This window comes from Primulina huaijiensis, unplaced genomic scaffold (assembly GCF_012295235.1).
Source record: "Primulina huaijiensis isolate GDHJ02 unplaced genomic scaffold, ASM1229523v2 scaffold5913, whole genome shotgun sequence".
Lineage (NCBI taxonomy): Eukaryota > Viridiplantae > Streptophyta > Magnoliopsida > Lamiales > Gesneriaceae > Primulina > Primulina huaijiensis.
This window is the reverse complement of record NW_027360836.1, coordinates 230,814-251,673: the sequence shown is the minus strand read 5'-3', so window position 1 is coordinate 251,673 and position 20,860 is coordinate 230,814. Positions and strand designations below refer to the sequence as shown.

The 20,860-nt window shown below is 34.1% G+C and overlaps 2 protein-coding genes and 1 pseudogene across 6 annotated transcripts; all 3 read left to right on the top strand.

Moving 5' to 3' along the window:
- The first annotated feature begins 616 nt into the window (after positions 1 to 616).
- On the top strand, positions 617 to 7,151 carry LOC140970399 (uncharacterized). 4 transcript variants are annotated; one of them, XM_073432093.1, is made up of 10 exons: positions 617 to 808; positions 1,918 to 2,156; positions 2,677 to 2,710; positions 3,510 to 3,640; positions 4,530 to 4,596; positions 5,120 to 5,219; positions 5,581 to 5,744; positions 6,041 to 6,087; positions 6,463 to 6,802; positions 6,900 to 7,151. In XM_073432093.1, exons 1-9 carry the CDS (start codon positions 736 to 738, stop codon positions 6,799 to 6,801), a joined length of 1,194 nt encoding a protein of 397 aa, XP_073288194.1. In that variant the 5' UTR covers positions 617 to 735; the 3' UTR covers position 6,802; positions 6,900 to 7,151. The 4 variants fall into 4 exon arrangements, with proteins under 4 accessions (XP_073288194.1, XP_073288195.1, XP_073288196.1 ...); XM_073432094.1 differs by having other exon boundaries at positions 6,944 to 7,150; XM_073432095.1 differs by having other exon boundaries at positions 1,918 to 2,132; positions 6,463 to 7,150.
- Positions 7,152 to 8,049: 898 nt separating this feature from the next.
- On the top strand, positions 8,050 to 10,269 carry LOC140970370 (probable mediator of RNA polymerase II transcription subunit 19b). 2 transcript variants are annotated; one of them, XM_073432045.1, is made up of 4 exons: positions 8,050 to 8,193; positions 8,940 to 9,006; positions 9,389 to 9,678; positions 9,806 to 10,269. In XM_073432045.1, exons 2-4 carry the CDS (start codon positions 8,976 to 8,978, stop codon positions 9,989 to 9,991), a joined length of 507 nt encoding a protein of 168 aa, XP_073288146.1. In that variant the 5' UTR covers positions 8,050 to 8,193; positions 8,940 to 8,975; the 3' UTR covers positions 9,992 to 10,269. The 2 variants fall into 2 exon arrangements, with proteins under 2 accessions (XP_073288146.1, XP_073288147.1); XM_073432046.1 differs by having other exon boundaries at positions 8,094 to 8,193; positions 8,568 to 9,006.
- A 496-nt stretch (positions 10,270 to 10,765) lies between these two features.
- On the top strand, positions 10,766 to 17,029 carry LOC140970355 (long chain acyl-CoA synthetase 9, chloroplastic-like; annotated as a pseudogene).
- The last annotated feature ends 3,831 nt before the right edge of the window (positions 17,030 to 20,860 follow it).

Here is a 20,860-nt window from a genome sequence, read left to right as displayed (position 1 = left end):
AATATCGATCTAACGGTACATACCTAGAGCCAAAATAGTATTTTTGTCATAAAAAATATTATTTTTCCATCAATCGATCAGATATGATATATGTATCACAAAATTGATAAAATAAACTCATGAAAGAGGACACATAAATTACGAAAAAAAATATCACTTTAATGATAACTGTAACAAAAAAACTAATATAAAAAACATTTACGTATAAGTTGATTTAATATTGTAACATTAGTGATCGAGATACATACATTGCGTGCATACTATGTATTATATGGATACCAAATTTTGATCGTGCGTAGAAATTTTTTTTAAAATATTTATTTGATTATGATGTTTTATACGATTTAACAAGATGATTTTTATATTCGAAAATGGGTTAATGATAGGTGAAAACTAAGCATAATCGAACCACAAAAAAAATTGTAATGTAACAAGTCATAATTCAAGTTACTATTCTCCTAAACGAGTTAAGTTGTAAACGTTAAGCTAATCATCCCAAATTTTTTAGTCCATTGAAAAAGTATTTCGGCTAGATGGTTTTTAAATTAATGATTTCTTTATATATTAAAAATAGTTTTAATTTGTCAATATAATAAATTTTAAATTAAACGAAAAAGGAACACGAAAACAGATGGACAGGGTTTGGAGGACAGATGGTACGGCCAAACATCCCCTCCCCTCTAGTATCAACTTGCTTGGCGCTTGACTTGAGTGCGAACCGTCGGACGCCGTCTTATGACGAATCTAAAGACAGATTCCCCTCTCTCTCGCCGCATCGCCACCTCTTTCCTCCGATTCCTCCACTCCGGTACGGACTTTACCAACGCATATATAGGTATTCATGTACGCGTGTATCGCTTTGTTCGGTTTGATTTCGATTAGGAAGCTCCTAAATTTGTAGAAGCTAATTTTATTTCGATTAGGAAACGAAATATAGCCAGTCTGGTCTTTTTTTAGTCTCGATTCTGAATTAGGAACCTGACTTGTTTGCTTTATGCATTCAATGTAGGGTAAATGATTCATGATCTTGTTATTTTTTTCAGTTATATACTGAAGGTTTATGCGTGAAAAGCTTCATTTGGTTCGAGTTTTAATTAGAAAGACCTCGAACTTTGTTCAAAAAGTTTATTCTCGAGTTTTTGTAGCAAAATTTTGTGAAATCTTAATTATCTGTCTAAACATTCGTTCAACCAGTTTTCCTACAAAACCTCTAATGCCAAACTAATGGAACCTACACTAAAACCATGAATGCATAAAAGACTGGTTCTATCTGGACTAAACAAATTTAACAATGAAGTTTGTATATTATAATTTATGATTACGGAAAAACGAAACAATAACAAAGAAAGAAAGAAACATTATGCTAGTAACAATGTACGAACTCCGGTAATTTTGTACACAAAGTCAAGTTCATTGTGTATGTTAGGTATCTTTATTGGTTTGGATCCATTTGAAATGAGTATGAAAAATCTGAAACCAATTAAATTGATCAAGGGTTGAACCAGATTTAACATTAATGTTGAACCGGACTTAGGTTGCTTAATGCTGATTCGAAACCATTTTAATCTGGTCTGATTTATTAGTATATTTAATTTTGAATTCATTTATTCATAAATAAAAAAAATAGGTGCATAATGTTTTGAAAGAGAAAACAAGTTAAACTCGAGTACACTTCCAATCTAATTCAATTAAGGTATTGGATTTGGATTGAGTTACTCTCATAATTTGATAAATCCAGTGTTCAAAAAGCATGTAAAACTTTGTTTAAATCATCGTTGCACGTTTTTAAATTTAAAAATTGCAGTGTTTGTTTATTTATTTATTTTGGGTGGCGGTTGATGTGGCAAGTATGAAGTTGAGTGGGTAATGATACTGAAGGGATATAACGGTAGTAATTTTTTTAATATATAAATGCAGTTGAACCTTCACCCGGAGTCGACAGTGAATCTCTTGAAGTTGCAAGGGAATGTTTAGCCGAGGTTTTTAAGATTGATTCGTCCGCACTATACAACCAATCAAATTGTGATTCTTTAATAGACATTTTCAGTTCTCGAGAAGCAATTGCAGGTTGTGAGTCTGATAGTGCAGGAATTTCCAATGCTGCATCTACTTCCGCAGCCAAGAATTCTGGAGTTTTGGAGGCTTTGCTATCATTGGTCTTTTTTCGCTCTGCTACACTGTATTATCGAGTGTTTATTAGTTTTCATTGGATTGTGACTAATTTAAATGCATCCCAGTTAAGAGTTTTTAAATTTATATGTAGAACTACAAAGCAAGAAACGTTGTAGTTGGATTTGATTAATACCGGTGGATAATTTATTGATCATTAAAATGATTTCATATGGAACACCTGAAAGATATATGCTTCCTCTTTTGGCTATATGTCATTTGGGTTAATACGTTGGTCTGTGCTGTAGTAAACTGTTTTGTTTCCCTTGTTTGAGAAATTTTTTTCCTTAGAATCTCAATGCTAGTAGTGAAAATCGAAAGTGCATGCATGATATTCGTTGTCTCTTATAGCTTTGCATTCTTTTATTTCTGTCTCTTTCCATTATTCATCCAATCATTTTTGCTGATACGGCTGCTGGGTGGGGTGAGGTTAAGGATGTTTTTGATGTCTATTCTTGGCACTTTGCTATTTTCTTTTAACTAAATCCTATTTTCTTCCGCTATTAGGGTCAGGACACAACAAGAGAACACTATTCAAATGGTGAGAGCATATATTTTCCGTATTTTTCTTAAAAAAAGTTTATATGATATTCGAAACATGATAGTAAAATCCTGTTATTCTCATCACGACACTAATGCAGGTCCTAATACATGACCTGATGGCCAGCTTACTATGGGAAGTATCGGGATACTGATGATTCTTACTTGAATTAGATTTTCTTTGGATGTGCTGTGTATCTGAGGCTTCTTTCATCTGCTCAAAGTACTGAATTTATGAAAAAACTCGTCCTTAAAGTTATAATCCAATTATTATACCTAGAATCCCCATCCATTCGGTGGAGGGTGATCAGTGAGTGCTGATGGGTCAAATATACCCGACTAAAATAATGAAGTAGTTGAAGAAAGATAAAAAAGAGTTACATAGATGGGTAAGGGCAAGATACATGGACAATTTGGGTTGCTTTTAATCACAGGATATCTTGCCAGATTGGTTTATTTAATCCGTGGCCAATCAGCATTTTTGAAGTCTTGAAGAATTTGCGATCCTTGTACTTGATAAAAACTGTTTTCGTGTCTTACAGTAGATTTATACAATAAAGGGTTGGTTTTTGTAGATTGCTAATTTGATCGAAAGGAAAGAGACAATATGGAGAAGGAATTAGAGTATTTTCATGCTTTTCCACCCAATGAGAGTTTCTCTTTGTTTTTTTTTTGTGCGTCTTCGCTGGGATCTGCTGGAGGTGCACCGCACCCTGATAAGACAAAATAGCCCTTAATAGCCGCTGATTTTTATATATCATATTTTGTAAATATTTTTGATTTTTTTTTTGCATTGGCAGGGAAGGATGAACTTTTTGGGCTTTTTTTTGGTGCTCTTGAAAAGATCCATTATTTTAGTAGGATGCCCGATGCAAACGATGATCAAGTGCAGCTGGATAGAGCGACCCTTGTATTTCATAATGCAGTGGAGGTATGATGAGCTTTGTCATGGTGAAATTAAACTCTGTTTAGTAACATTTTTTTACATCATTTTGATCAACGGCTGATGTAACTTTCTATCGGAGATTCCTGATTTTGCCATTCAGATTTGTTCATGAAACTCAGAAATGTATATTTGTGGTACATTGAGTCATTTTCTTACCTTTATGTTATTCCAGGTGTACTTCCAGCTATAGATTGAGCCAAGTCGGTGAATACTAATCCTTGATCTGAGATATTAGCTGTCATTTTGTCCTGTATTAGCATTTGTTCTGTCTCACCAACTATTTATTCACCTTCTGGCTACGTTAAAAAATAACAGAATCGAAGTGTCTGCTTGTCTTTTCCCTGACAGGCGAGTTTGATGTAAAATTTCAGGAAACAATAGAATCAAAGCGGCTATTTGACCTTGATCCTGATCGGTGAGTTTGATGATGTAAAATTTCCAAAGTAGGGACATGGGTGGATGCCAATCATTCTACTGTTTGTTGATGTTGTGTCACAAATTGGGAAAACCTCCTTCGCACCACATCATCTCAACCAGATGATACTGCTGGGTTAAGTTGCTATTGGAAGCTATGCTTAAAGAAATAAGAGTACCTTAGAGGTGACGATGATGAGGCCAACTAGATGGCTCTTGAAACAGAAAGGAGTTGAATCACTACAATGTTTAGGAGCATTATGCACTGCACACGTGCATCTTCATGTTATTTCATAGTTCTGATTGGATAAGACAATTCATGAACTGGAAATCTAATCAGTACAAGATGTTTCTTCCATCAGATTGTAATTTTTAAGATTATTGCCATTCTTATTGGTGGCTAGAGTTGCGTCTAGCTCCTTTATATGCCTCTTGATGAAGTTATAATTATGGATATCAGGAAATGCAAATAACAGGGTGTCAAACATTTGATCAAAAAAGCTTGGCAGAGAACTTCAAATCGCAAGGTGCTTCATCTTGCAGTGTCTTTATCCAGTTTATACTTCTCATTACTATCTTTGTTTCCTACTCTTTCTCTAACTTAATGTGCTATTATCATCTTGGTATGAGCTCGGGAGATAATGGTTATGAATGTATTTTTCCAATCGATGCTCGTCAGATCGGAATCCTCTTTCAGAAGTTGTAATGGCTGAGTGGCCGAGTATCATGAATTTTTTGAGGCATTTGAACAATTAAACAAATGCCTCCTTGTTGAGACATTTGTTATCGATCACAAGTTGTGAATGACAATACATAAAACATGTTGATGATGCATCTGTGTCTCTTGATATTTTTTTTGCTATTTTTCATTTTCCCTCCGTGATTGGGGTATTACTGATAAAACGATCACAAATATGACGGTGGATTACTTGTGTTACATGATTCCTGCGTGTTTTGCGTTCTTTACCATGTTTCTTTAATTTTTCTGACATTTTTTTTTGGATTGTTCATTGCTAATACATATTCAAATGATTCATTGTTGTATTATAGGTAACAAAGCCATGCAGTCTAAGCTTTATAAAGAGGCAATTGAGCTGTATACTTTTGCTATTGCGCTATTTGCAGACAATGCTGTTTATTTTTGCAACAGGTCTGCAACATATTCACGTGAATGTTTGGGTCGTCACTTACATTTCATATCTCCACATTCCTGCACATGACCTGTGGGCATAATGGAGTTCTGCTATTTTTTGCCATTCCCTGAACTCCCATGATACCCTTCAAAAGCATATCCAATTCTCTTGCAGTCAGACTACAACATTAAATGTTTTTTAAATATTGTTTGCCTTCATTAGGTTCAGTTTTAGTTTTTGGAATTTCAATTTCAATTTTCCTTCTCCCATGCTAATTTTTTCTACATGACTTTGCCCTGTTACATTTTAGACTCGTTTTTCTAATTTTTCTCCATGTATCCGTTTATGATTGAACTGCATTGATCTTAAAATTCTCAGGGCAGCTGCATATACCCAGATTTACCGCTACGCTGAAGCAGTTCAAGATTGTCTGAAATCTATAGAGATTAATCCAAACTATAGCAAGGCATATGGTCGTTTGGGGTTTGCTTATTATGCTCAAGGGAAGTACAAGGATGCAATTGGCAAAGGATTTAGAAAAGGTTGATGGTTTTGATTCATTGTGCAAATATTTATCCTGTTTATGTACAAAAATAGCGACTATATTCAGGATACTGTTTATTCTTGTCTAGTCTTGCCTGCCATGTGCTGTGGGAATTTAAGCTGCGCATTGCTTTAGAACGAACTCATGGAACTGAGTTATTATCAAATATTTTCTTATGTTTGATTGACATTCTCATATTCTTGCAACTGGATACCTTTTTGTACTTGGTAAAACTTGAGATTTTTGTAGTTTGTGGAAAATTGACCTCTGATATATATATCTTTTTCATGGCAGCATTGCAACTTGATCCTACTAATAATGCGGTGAAGGAAAATATCAGGGTTAGTTGATGAATCTTACTGGTAACAGAAACTACTATTTTGTGTGGTGATTCGATGCTTGCTCTTGATTTGATTTCTTCTTAATTTTTAGGTTGCTGAACAGAAATTGAAAGAAGAGCAGCAAAGACCCTGTCAGGCACTTGTTTAATTCACCAGCCACACGCTTTACCTGAAAGTTGCCTTTTATTTCATGTGAAAATAAAAGAGAATACTAGTATTTAAACGACAAATACTTTAACATCGTCAGGAATTTTGGAAGTTTATGAATTGTTGTCGATGATCTGGCGTAAGATGAATATATCATTTTTTAACTATAGATTGGAAATTCTTATAAATTATTTATGAATAGTATTCTATTTATATTCCCCCATGCAGAATTCAGCCACGACCAGTCACGGAGAATCAAGCCAACAATCTGAAGGTGGATCAAGAAGTCGTTTTGCAGCACCGCCACCATTTCCTTCCATGCCATTCAACGTTGATGCTCTTCCTACGGATTTCGCTAGCATGCTAAGAAACATGTCCACCTACGCAAATCCAGGACAAATATTTGAAAACCAACTTGCGGGACAAAGTGACGACACTGGTGCACGTGTTAACGAACTACCTGAAGAGGTATCTGGGGCATTTAGGTTTATGATGGGAATGTTTTCAGGAACATCGCCTCAAGGTAATCAACAAGATGACTTCCGTGGAAGATCATCATCAAGTTGAGGTTCAAAATGCTGGATGAATATTCTATACAGTCACATTGATATTCTCCCTTTAGTTGGGGAGGTGTTATGTTGACCTAATATATGGGTTTCTTGTAGATTTAGGGACCACAGTGATAATTTGTGTGCCACATGTCACCTAGGTGAGGGTGGCTTTGTCTTCGTGGCCAGAGATGCAAATGGATTAAATCGAGCAAATTTTTTTAGCCAGCCCAAATGTTAAAAATGTACGATTTTGGTTTGAGTTTGAGTTTGTATTTGTATTTGTATTTGATTGGTTTGTTTCAAACCAATTATCAAGTGCCATCTAGCAATTATTCAAATTTGAGTCCGGACTTGTGAACTTGCTTAATTTTATGTTAAATTATGAAAAAAATATATAATGAAACTGTAGTAGATATATCTTTTAAATTGACAAAAAATTGTAAATTTTAAATTATGACTTGTGAGGTTCATATAATAATATGTTAAGCATAAAGCTAATATTTACTTATCTGCAATACGTTTCTGTAATTAATATAAAGCTTGTATCCGTAAATATGTTGATAAGTTCTTTTTTATTATATTTGGGGGAGGGGTCGGGGGAGGGGATTTCGCCAGTCTCGCCGGGGACATTTGATGCATGCAGGGCACGAGATCTGTTGCAATATGTTGACAGTTTTTAGATGTTATTCTTCTATAGGTTTATCATTGAAGTAATATTTACTTATTAAATTTATAATTTTGATATAGTTCATTATATCCAATAGTGAATGTCATCTTAACAGTAAATGGAATCCCCATTCTGTCTTCATATCCGATTCAAAAATATTAATGTGACTGAACCAATAATAAATTTTGGGACGAGTTCGGAAATGTGTATAGTATCCTCATATCTGTCCGAATTATTTCGGGGATTTCAAAAAATCTTCGAACCCGAACTCAAACCCAAAAAAACGGGATCCATGTTCTCGTTTCGGGTTTTTCCTACAGGGCCCTGAACCCGAGGAGAAATGACATTCCTATATAAACTGCAATAAGTAAGATATGTGTAACAAAATCGTTATGACTCATAAACTATTCAAATATGGGGCAATATGTCAACAAATTTTATTCAACTTTTTTTTTTTCCCTGGTAATAACGAAGCCGAAGACAGGATCAAGGCTTTTATGCCAAGGTCATGGACGAAAGAGAAGAAAAAATGGTCCAATAATAACAAAATAAATTATATTTTTAGAATATTTATTAAAAAAAATAAAATATAGAAAAAATTTGGTCCCATAGCCAAAAGGCTGCAGGAAACGTAAACCGGTACCGTCTCCATTTATGGAGTAGTAGATAATCCCCCCCACCACGAAATTCTATCGTCGACTGACTTTAACCCACAAAAAATCATTTTATTCTTCAATTAAGGTAAATTTATTATTTAATATCCCGAAAGCTTTCGATTGAATTGCTGAATTCACTTTATATTTCCTGCTTCCCATGAATTTGCATTTGCAGCTTTTGGCTTCTTCTTTTATCCAAAAAAAAAAAAATTTCGCCTTGATAGACGAAAAATATTAGCAATTGACTAGTTTCTTTATCTATTTATTGAAATTGGCTGAGTGGTTGAGAAATAACTAGCCTTTTTTTTTTTTCCAATTTCTATAATGGACCCATGTCTGGAATTGAATTGAAATTTTTTGAACTTAAGCTCGAGGTGGGGTTAGCCCAGGATCAGGATCTTTTAATAGCAATCACATGACAAATATCTCAATTTTTTTTATGTTCTATGTTGGATTAAGGTGTGAGAATCGCATTATGATGGATGAGTAAACTGTCTCTAATAGACTGGGCTATCTTGGATGCTGTCTTTGAGGTTTGGCAAGAGAATACTCTTCTACTTTATGCCTGGTCAAGATTCTGCTCGAAAACAAATATTAGCATTGCCTTTTTGTTTCCCATTGACTTGAGTTGGAAGGGGAAGGATTTGAAGGTCTCTTTTGTTGTGTCTCGATCTCGCAAATCTTCTGTTTGGTGATTGTATGTTTTGCAAGTGTCGCACTGTTTATCCATTGTTGGTGTATATATCGAGACGTGTTGGTGAAACAGCGGGATAGAGATCGTGCTTGGCATTTGGCTTTTGTTCGCTTTTTCTTACACTTGATTATATTCAGGAAGTGATGTTCTTGTTGTTTGGAGGTCACTGATTGATGGATCCTGATAGCATGAAGTTTGGGAGAGGTGAGATATGCATATGATACAGGTCCATGATTCTTCGTTGTTTTCATTACCTTCTTGAAAATAAGCTATATTTCAGCCAGGAGGCCTGATCATACCCTTTTTGGGATTGGTCTAAAATTCTGATTTTTGACAAGAAACAGGAAGTAGAACTTCTTAAAATACTTCCTTTTTGGTAATTTCAGATCTTCTCAATTGCAATACAATTTCTTTATTTTCCACTTGAACAAAAAAGCATAATTCCTGAAGCTTTAGGATTGTTGTGTCATAGGAAGAAAGTGTGAAAGACAAACTGTATTTTTTAGTTATTTGTTACTAAGACAAATCATATATTTCTTTGAGTTCCTATTCCCGTTCTTTTTTAATTGGTTCTGTTGTTGAAGTATATGGCCAAGAGAACTTACTGGTGGTCAGGACCTTATAAGCCTCTACAAGCTGCTGCCTCACCTCGACCTTTTCTGCAAGAAGCCACATACTCTGTCAATCCTAGATGCATGCTATCTTTACAATGTGGTTGGTGACACAAAAATTAGAAAAGGGGAAGGAATGCAATTGAACGAGCTTGTTCATAATATGTTTTCAAAAGAAAACAACACATGCATACAACCGTTAGAGTTAGATGTTCTTAGAGAAGCCTTTGCCCTCAGGGGAACAGCATCAGTCGACTCATCTTCTGTAAGTTCCCAACTAGTGGTTTTTGCTGAATTTCTTACAAGTTTCACTGTGACTAGCTAATCCTTTTGACGGGCATTGGGATAATTAGCTCTCCGTTAAATCTGTTGGGATCTTTGGTGCTGTGCAGTCTGAGAAATGTAGCAGAGCTGCTAGAAAACGTAAAAGTGAGTCGAAAGACGAGCATAAAAATCACAAGGTCGGAAAGTTCGAGGACAACAACGTTCTTAAAAGGCACAAGCATCGTCATAAAGATTGTAGTAAACAGAAAGAAAAGGAGAAACATGATGATCCAAGGGGCGAATTGGGTGACTGAGTAGGAGATAAATACATATATATTGAAGGGGGAGAACCGAGGATATGATTCTGGTGCTGTGCACGCAGAAGAAGTGAAAATATGATGAAGATATTTCTAATAACTTTTTCTATCACCTGCATTAGGGGAGGGAGGGTAGATTTGAACTCTGCCTCTTTTTATATCAATATATGAATGACATAAAATTTAACGAGCTTTAATTTCTTCATTCTTTAGCTGTAATTCAACTTTTCCTACCTGTGGAACCATATCGTATAAATTATAGTTATCTCATGGTGTACATCCATATAAATGACTATATGCAATATTTATAGAATAATATTAAACAAAAACACCGATATTTATTACTAATGTTTGAAATAAATTATTTTTGTTTCGCCAATGCCAAAAGTAGTTTAAAATTGGAGATAATTTTTTTTAATAAATTTTTTAGAGTATTGTTATTTGCACTCTGTTTATTTTTTGTTTACATTCTATTTTATTAATAATTTTTACACATAAAGTAGAGTGTAAATAATATATTTTTTTATACATAAAGTATTAACATCATCTCCTATCTACTTTAGATGAAATTATATCATAAGATATGAAAACGCGATAATTTTTTAATGATTTTAAGGAAAAAATTAAATTTTTTTTAAAGAAAAACACACTTTTTTTTTTTTTGAAAAAAAAACCTTATTTCCGTATAATCTATTGTACCTGTGGCGATACATTCTAAATTTGACTCTATTATATTATATAGACATCGGGTCCCAATCAGCGTAAGAGTGTGGGTTCTAAAAGGAAACCTCCGTCAACCTAAGACAGAACATGCATTCTACCTTCAATTTTTCCGAGAATCTAAACTCTTAGTCTCGTTGCCTCCGCCATATAGAAAAAGTCTAAAATCATCACTCCATTTTAAGTGTCGAGTTTGAGGAATTCATTCTCCCGCTGATTTGGAGTAATGTCAGTAATTTCCAACAAATATATGATATAGTTTGTTGGAAAAGATTGAATTTTTTTCCCGCAATCAATTGCCTAGAGGTATGCCATTTTTTGTTAAGTAAAATTACCTTCTTTAGTAAATTATCATGAAATGAGTCTATTTGGGTTTTTTTTGTTTTTGTTTTAATTCGATGTTATCGCGTTATGCTGTTTTACCAACTTGGGCATAAATCAGTTGCATAAAGATATCACCCTTTTGTTAGTTACTTTTGTTTTCTTGTTTCTTGAAATGGGTCTCTTTTGGTATCCCTTCAATGTTACAATATCATTTCTATGGCTGCTTGATCAATGTGGACTTATGCAAATAACGCTATAATGCGTGTGCAGTAAACTGGTTTTTAGAATGCTTTTAGATTTTGAATGTCGTGCTGAATTATTCATTTTATCACGCCGGTTCGTAAAGGTTTTTATTTTTATTTTTGATTTTTTTTATTAAGATCGTAGAGAAGTACGCGTTGGTGCGTCGGTTGACTGGTTATTTTGGTGAAGTTTGATATTTGAACTTTGCATGTAAGAATGGGTCGTTTGTTATTGGTTGGGAGTTGATTGATCTTTAGTCACAACCACCTCGGTGAAACTATGCAAATTCAATGAAGAAAATTGTTTAAGAATATCCTTGTGGTCGTTTCTTTCTACATCTCAAGGATTTTTTCGACTGTTCCAACTGATTTATCTGCCTTGGACAGAATGGGTCCTTATTATGTTGGAGCCATAATTCCACTTGTGCTTGCGCTGATAATTCAGAATACCAAAAGAGAGAAGAAAAGAGGTTTGACCGTGGATGTTGGAGGTGAAACTGGTTATGCAATTCGAAACAGTAGGTTCTCATCCCTGGTGGAAACGGCTTGGGTAGGGGTCACGACTCTTGCTGAGCTATTCGAGCAGTCATGCAAAAAACATACTTATAATTACTTACTGGGGACTCGGAAATTGATCACGAAAGAAGTGGAAATATCTGCAGATGGAAGGTCTTTTGAGAAGGTCCATTTAGGTGATTATGAGTGGTTGAGTTATGGACAAGTTTTTGAATCCGTCTGCAACTTTGCCTCTGGTTTAGTGCAACTCGGACATCAAAGGGGGGAACGTGCAGCAATCTTTGCTGATACACGTGAAGAATGGTTCATCGCATTGCAGGTAAATAATGTGCATGTTACATAGGGTACAAGATTTACTTTTCTTTTCCTAATGAAGTCGATTTGTAAATCATAACATCATCTTTATGTTTGAAACCCCTATTGTTGATTGATTTCATGGTCTGTTAACAGAAATATCAAATGTGCAGCCGTATGGGATTAAGTTTATGCTCCAAATTTCTCTTTTATTTTCACTAAGTGCAATTAAACCACAAATTTAGGAATATTCTATTAGTTGTGAATAATGCATTGGCGTTGATAAATTTTATGCTTTAATGCTTAGTGCTTACAATAGCTTCTATTCATAAATCTCCTTGGATCAGGGCTGATTTAGGCGCAACGTGAGTGTTGTGACAATTTATGCTTCTCTTGGGGAAGAGGCTCTGTGTCACTCATTTAATGAGGTATTTATTTTGGTTTTCCAGTGATTGGAGGCTATATTTACTTAAATCACCAGGCAATACATGCTCAAAAAAGTATCACATGCCAGTATATTTCACATGCATAAAAAATGTCACTCTTTTCAGACTGAGGTTACCACTGTGATTTGTGGATACAAAGAATTGAAGAAACTTGCAAATATAAGTGGACAGCTTGACACTGTCAAGTGGATAATATGCATGGATGACGAATTTCAGTTGGATACTCCATTGGGTTCTGGAAGCAGTAGCTGGACCATCACTTCTTTTTCCAATGTAGAAAAGCTCGGTCGTGAAAATCCTGTTGAAGCGGACTTACCTCTTTCGGCGGATATTGCTGTGATAATGTACACAAGTGGTAGTACTGGTTTGCCGAAGGTTAAGTGTTAAACCCCATAATATATATTATGCAACTAAATCTGATGCATGCTAGAAATTGTTTCAAGATATTTTAACCTCTGCGAAATGGTGATTGTTGTATTATCAGTTAAGATAGATGAGTAGAGTTTCAGCTCCCTAGGCATTATTCGTTGATGCAAGTGTTCATTGGTGAGCCACGTAATCTTTTGCTCTGTTGCATTCTTTTTCTCCGTTGAATCTTTACCTTACCTTATATGTCATACTAATTAGATTATTTTATTTTTATTTCTTGTCTAATATTTGACATAGCTTGATAAGGTGACCACCTAGAAATATGGCTTCCGTTCGAATCTATTAGTTACAATTTAAATGTGTGATAAAGTTCAGTTTTACTGTTATCAGTAAGAAATTGAATTAGTAGCAATATTTATCTTCTTTGAGGACTTAAATTCCTATTTGAATGAAGAAAAGAAAAATGATATTGACATACTTCCTCCTTTGTGAAATGGAAGATGTAGAACGCCCTGTCTTTCTTTTATCTTGAATAGAATAAAATTTTCCATTTTATTCTAGACATGACGGAACATTGGACTATGCATTGGTTTAGACTTGATTTTTCTTTTCAGCGCTAACAAATGACTGTTTTCAAATTACAAAAGTCGATAATTTTCTTAGTTAACTTACCATTTGTTTTATTAAGTGGGTTGGTGCACAAAGAATTATTTTGTCACAAGTTTACTAAAATCTCGGCCTGAGTTTAACTGTATTTTGTATCATTCAGGGTGTTATGATGACACATGGCAATGTTTTAGCGACAGCATCTGCTGTGATGACAATTGTTCCTGGACTTGGAAGTCAGGATATTTATTTAGCGTACCTACCACTGGCTCATATTCTTGAACTAGCAGCCGAGGTATAAAATGTCATCCGGTTAAATTTTGTTGGCATGTATAAATTATAATATGATGATTGATCAATCCCTTGTTGAACATATTTTGAGTATCTTATTTTACTGCAGAATATTATAGCAGCAATTGGAAGTTCTATTGGATATGGATCTCCTTTAACTCTTACTGATACTTCTAATAAGATAAAGAAAGGAACTAAAGGTGATGCCACAATACTAAGGCCAACATTGATGGCAGCTGTTCCAGCTATTCTTGACCGTGTCCGAGACGGTGTGCGTAAAAAGGTCTGAAATCTCTTCATATTCTAGACATTTTGTTATTTTCTATTTTTCTTAAATTTTAAATTTTGAGGAGTTTGAGCAACATCTTGGTAAAACTTCAGATAGATGCTACTGGTGGATTGTCCAAGTATTTATTTGATTTGGCATATGCTCGTCGATTGTCTTCATTAAACGGAAGCTGGTTTGGGGCGTGGGGCTTAGAGAAACTTTTATGGGACCTTTTGGTTTTCAGAAAAGTTCGAGCGATTTTGGGTGGTCAGATCCGTTACATACTTTCTGGAGGCGCTCCTCTTTCTGGTGACACTCAAAGATTTATCAATATTTGTCTTGGGTTAGTATTGATTTTTCATCCACTTGATTGCAAATAGTTCATTTCTTCCATTTCCTGGTTATTATTATGTTTTTTTTAAAAAATTATTTTGTTCATCTATAACTCATTGTTTAATATTTTTTCAGTGCTCCAATTGGTCAAGGATATGGCCTTACTGAAACCTGTGGAGGTGGGACTTTTAGCGAATATGACGATACATCTGTTGGCCATGTTGGTGCCCCTCTACCTTGCTCTGTCATCAAGGTATAATAAATTGCTTCCCATCTATACGAAATATTCCTAGCTTTCAACAATTTAAGACTTCAATATTGTATTTTATTTTTTAAAAAAAAACGTATTTTAATTTTATTTCTTGCCCATTAAATTGCCGAAGAGATAGAAAGACAGTACATGGGTGTATCGTTTTTGGGTAAAAAGTCATTTTTTATTCATGTAAAAAATAATCACAGCATTAATTCATAGTATGAATTCTGGAATCACTTCATGGAGTCTTCGTGTTTGCGATATCCTATAATTGTTTTCCTGGGCACATTTTTAATCTTTTTTTTACCGTAAATATTTGAAATTTTTTAGTTGGTTGATTGGCCTGAGGGAGGATATTTAATAACCGATTCTCCAAAACCACGGGGAGAAATTGTTGTTGGTGGGCCAAACGTTACACTTGGATACTTCAAAAATGAGGAGAAAACAAAGGAAGCATACAAGGTAATCATTTGTGTTCTTTGCTTATTCTTACATCATATATCTTTTAAGCATATGGTTTTACTAGTCAATTTTTATTGCTCGCTCAAAGGTGGACGAGAGAGGGATGAGGTGGTTCTACACTGGTGACGTTGGCCAATTCCATGGCGATGGTTGCCTTGAGATCATAGATCGTAGAAAGGACATTGTTAAACTCCAACATGGGGAATATGTTTCCTTAGGGAAGGTAAGGTACAAATGAAGAACGTGACAGAGCCAGAGGGGTAGGCATTGGTGGTCTCTCCGTCATCTCTTAAAGTTCCCCCAAAAATCCGTTTTTGGCCCCCTTTAAAATTTTGAGTTTTAGTTTGCCTTGTTACTCTTGGCTTTGCTGCTGAAAGTGTTTCTATATTTATATTTGTGTTCTGGTACTATTAGTCTCGTTTCAGATTTCCAAGATTTTCTATCCAGGTTGAAGCTGCTCTGAGTATTAGCCCATATATCGACAACATAATGTTGCATGCCAACTCTTTCCATAGTTTTTGTGTATCCTTAGTGGTGGCTTCACAGGCCACTCTGGAAGCATGGGCTTTGAACCAAGGGATCGGGTATTCTAACTTTTTGGACTTGTGCGACAAGGAGGAGACTCTGAAGGAAGTCTCCACTTCAATACTAAAGGTACTAATCATTCTGATCGATTTTCAGCATTCATGATTTTATTACAATGTCAATATGTTGCAAACTCGACCTTTGCCTTGATAACAATTTGATTAATTGAGCTCGAGGGCAGTCAATTGCGAGATTGGCACACTTTTTCCCCATGGTTTTCTTGTTGATAACATGTCAACTTTTTTCTTAAATTGAAACACCAAACTCGATATTAATCACTTTCTTCAACAAATATGCATCTTTTTTTACATAAAATTAAATTAAATTTTGAATCACCTCTCTCCCTTTCGATTTCGGATGGATTAAGATTGTTTTGCAACATTAATCTTCTGTTCAGGCAGCAAAGGCGGCTCAACTAGAAAAATTCGAGATCCCTGTGAAGATCAAGTTACTTTCTGATGCATGGACTCCAGAATCTGGCCTTGTTACGGCGGCACTCAAGCTCAAGAGAGAGGTCATTCGGAAAACCTTTTCGGACGATCTTAACAAGCTATATTCATAACGAAAATGAAAGAACCTTTTTACATGTGTATGCAGATTCCTTAAAATTTTGGTTACAGCATTTTCATTTCTTTCCTCTCTTTTGTTAATTGAATCTCAACATTTTGGTATATTTTTCCGGGTTTTTTCCATTGTTGTTTGACTATTGTTTCCTGTATCAAGTTATTATATACAACTTGTGTTTTCGGGAATATATATACAACTCCCTTCTCCCCAAAGCATGCACCAAATGCATTCATGAAAGGATTGCTTGAAATTATGCAGGGGCTATCCTTTCCTTTTGTGTTGAAGCAATAAGACCTCTTAATCGCCCTGTTACAGTAGAGTTCATCAAATTTCCAATCACACCGGATGCATTTCAAGCTACGCCAACACGGCAGGACCGACTCAAATGGGATGCTCTCCCACAAACAGAACAATCGAATTTTTTTTTTTTTGTAATATTTTGAATAACATTTAGATCGTTGGTCTACCGGTTTACAGTCCATAACAACAAACCAAAACTCCAAGATTTTTTTTTTAACATTTTCAATCTTTAAACATGCAGGCTGCAGCATCGTCGCATAAAATTGAATAAATATAGAGCAATACCCGTTCTTTCGAGTCGACCATCCTCGTCGAGAAAGATAACAAGTGGCCATCGAATCTCTATTGTCACGGGCCATTTCAACTCAAGATCCAATCCAATGCAGAAATGAAAATGACAGAGTTGTAGGTCAGTGAGATTCAAAAAGTTAGGCCACTACTCAGCTGGTATGGCTAACAAATTTTGTTCAAGCAGTCTGAAAATTTTCAACTATATATATATTTTCTTGCTTTCCATATTCCAACACACACACATCACATGCACACGTCAAAGTATTTGCATGCATCGCCAAAAATCCAAATTGATTTCAATAATTTTTCACTGAACAAATTCAAACTTCCACGCAAGTTAAATTACACTCCGCCATGAAAAGGGACAATCGAAAAAAATAGTAGGCAATGTGAATTTAGTTTGCGGTGATGATTAAGTAAATCTGTCAAATTGTTTTCTTGAGAATCGTACTAGCTATAAGATGAATCGTTACATCGTTGAATATTGCATGTAATATTAATTTTAGTCGGTGCAAATTAGTGTAATTAATTTATTAAAACAAATTTAATAAGGATTTTTGAACCAAACTTAATTAACAGTACCCTTTAACCTAACTAATTTTAATAAAGAAATTTATATTTTTGGTAATGTTTTTTTTTTTTTGAGATTTTGGTAATTTGTGTTGTCGAATTGTATTCTAAGTCCACACTATCTTCATTTTTTTTTAAAAATCTATTATTTTCTCATGACGTAGCCCTGATGTGAAACAAATATGACGTTGACGTATGTAGTGATATATTAACGCTTCCGAAATAAATGTTAGAACTTGCAAAAAATTAGGAAGATATATGATTAAAAATTCAATTTTCCCATTTTAATAATTTGGGTTTTCTCCCATCATTATTGATTAGAATAGGTCTACTGTAAGACGGGTCGGTTAAGTACATATTTAGAATGAAAATTAATATTTTTTACTTATAAAATAATACATTTCATAGGTGAAGGCTTTTTTGAACCTTTATCTCCTGTAATTGCCCACGTCTGTTGGACAACTCGACATGTAATTAATTTCTACCAAATACCAATGCCATTTTATTGTTCATACATTTGTTCCAAGTCATGGCTAGAGATTCCCATCTTGCATGCCTTCAATCCACTTAGCAATATCTATTGCATATATATTATTAGCATGCATCATTCACAAAGGAATAATTAATAAATATAATAAGAATATATTGATTTATTGTTTCGAAATTGTTTAAATTTTGCTACGTTCGATATTAAATTAACTTACTATCGCCTTAAAACATATGGACTTTTCGTATACAGCTAGCACTATTTGATAACGATAATCATGATGATATATTTTTTATTTTTTAGGAAAAAAATATTATAACTTCGAGTCAAGTACGATATATTGAAAATCAAATCAAGCTTTCAAATAGCAATATAATCGAGATAGCACAACACACCTTAGATGTAATAAGACAAACATTTGTGTGAGACGGTCTCACGAGTCGTATTTTGTGAGACGTATCTCTTATTTGGATCATCCATGATAAAGTATTGTTTTTATACTAAGAGTATTACTTTTTATTGTGAATATCGATAGAGTTGACCCGTCTCACTCGTCTCACAAGAGATATACTCATGTAATATTAAAAACATGAGTGATTTCCTGGGCCTACACTATTGTATGAGAGAAGTGTCTCATGCCCAAATTTTTTTTTAAATATATTTTTTCACGGTATATTGACATTATTTTAGANAATGGTGGAGAGCGAGCCAGCTATATTTATTACTATTATAAATTGTGAGCTTACTATTTTATCTTTTTGTTTGTTTAAAAATTTATCATTTTTATGAACTTCTTTTAAATTATTTTTGTATGTTAGTTTAATAGAATCGTTAACAGTGTGCTAACTTCTGATGGTCTCGAACTGAGATAAATGAATAGTGCCTGCTAATTTCATTGCATCCTTTCTATTGATGTTTCGGTGGTGGGGTTCTTGATAATGCTAGCTTCTCACTTCCTGTGGTCTCAATTAAGTTTTGCCTAAATGAATAAGTTTTCCTGTCCTGTCCTGTCTGACATTGAATGGTAAATTTAATTGCACCATTGCTTTCCATAAATAGATGTACGTGGAACATATATATCACGCTCATATCTACTCTATGAAGAGACCACGGGCACTCTAGTGTAGCCATTTATTATATCTCACCTAAACTTCGGACCTGCTTGCCTACTTGACTGACCATATATATGTGCTCTAATTCGGACAAAGCAAGTTGAGAGTGTAACTTATAAGCACGTTTGGCAAACATTTTAGAACCGTTAATGCGGTAAATATTGAGATATATTCAATTTCGCATGAAACTAATTGATTTAAACAGTACATCTCGATGTCTTACTATTTGATAATTTTCATGAATCCTAAATAATAATTTTCATGAATCCTAAATTAATGTGAGAAGAAATAAGATCATAACCCATTAACGGTTCTAAAATGTTTGCCAAACGTGCTTATAAGATCACAAAAACTGGTTTTTATAGAGTATGTTAAATTAGAAATTTTTATTTAAATAAAACTACAAATTTACCATCAATTTACAACATTATTTAACCACACCAACATTTACGTTGATATATTGGGCCCGAGAAAGTGTCCGTTTAGTTATGGATGTAAATAAGTCGAGCCAAACAATACGAGATTTGTGCTCGATTCGTTTAATATATATATATATATATATATATAGGCTCGAGCTCTAAGTTTTTATCATGAGGCTCGAGGTTCAGCTTGTTTTAAAATTATTTAACTCGTGAAAAGTCGAGCTTGAATCGTTAATAGCTTATTTATCATGTTTAACGAGTCTGGTTCGAGCTCGAGCTCGAGTTCAGCTCGTTAAGCGAGCTCATTTCGAGCTTGTTAACAAGCTCATTTTCGAGCTTGTTTGACAAGCTCGTTGAACATTCTTAGCTAAAAAACCGACTAATATGACATACATACATACATACATACATACATACATATTACTTATTTATGATATAGGATCCGAAGTGGTTCAGAAGATCATTTTTCCTACAATGGTGCAAATATTTCAAACAATGTCTTTTTTTTTTCTTACATTGTCGATATTTATATGAACTATCTTGAACATGTATATACAGGGAAAATTTTAATTTTTTGTCATGTATGGTTTTTTACGATTTTGCTTTTTTATGTTTTTAAATTTAAGTTTTAATAATGCTTATTTCAAATTTTGGAGTTTTTAATATTTTTCCAACTAATTTTGTCACCGTATTCGCATCAAATGGAAAAAAAAAATTTTAAAAAAAATAACATGCTAAAACTAAAGTTTGAGGTTATAGTGGATTACAATAATAAAGATGTAAATATCCGATGCCAAAATTATAATTTTTTCATATATATGTATGTAACATTTTATAATATACAAAAAAAAAAGGGTTTGGTGTTAAAAAGAAAAAGAAAAAGAAAAAGAAAAGAAAGAATTGATCGCGAGCGATCTTTTCACACTAGATTCCCTTCAGACATTTTGTTGATACAAAATCATGATTCATCGCCATCCCACTTTTGTGAGCCCACATCTTTCCTAATGTCTTTTAAATTTTACTCGTGACCTTGATTAATTATAATCAACGTTCGTAGAGCCAAATCATATATACGGTTAGAGATAGAATAAGCATATATATATATATACGGCCTATATATGCTATGATGATATGAACTTTTTAATCACATTATTCGATTCAACTTCCCCTTGTATATGTATATATTCTACACACTATTTCAAAATTTGGAAATATAAAGTATTTATTTAATTTGGTTGATGCATCAAATTAAATATCTATTCAAAAGTAGTGGTGTTGACCAGATAATTCATCTAACTTTGGATCACATGCCTAGATGAGGGCTACACCCCGCCATTTGCTGCATTCTGAACACACACACACACACACATATACATACATACATACATACATACTACATACATATATA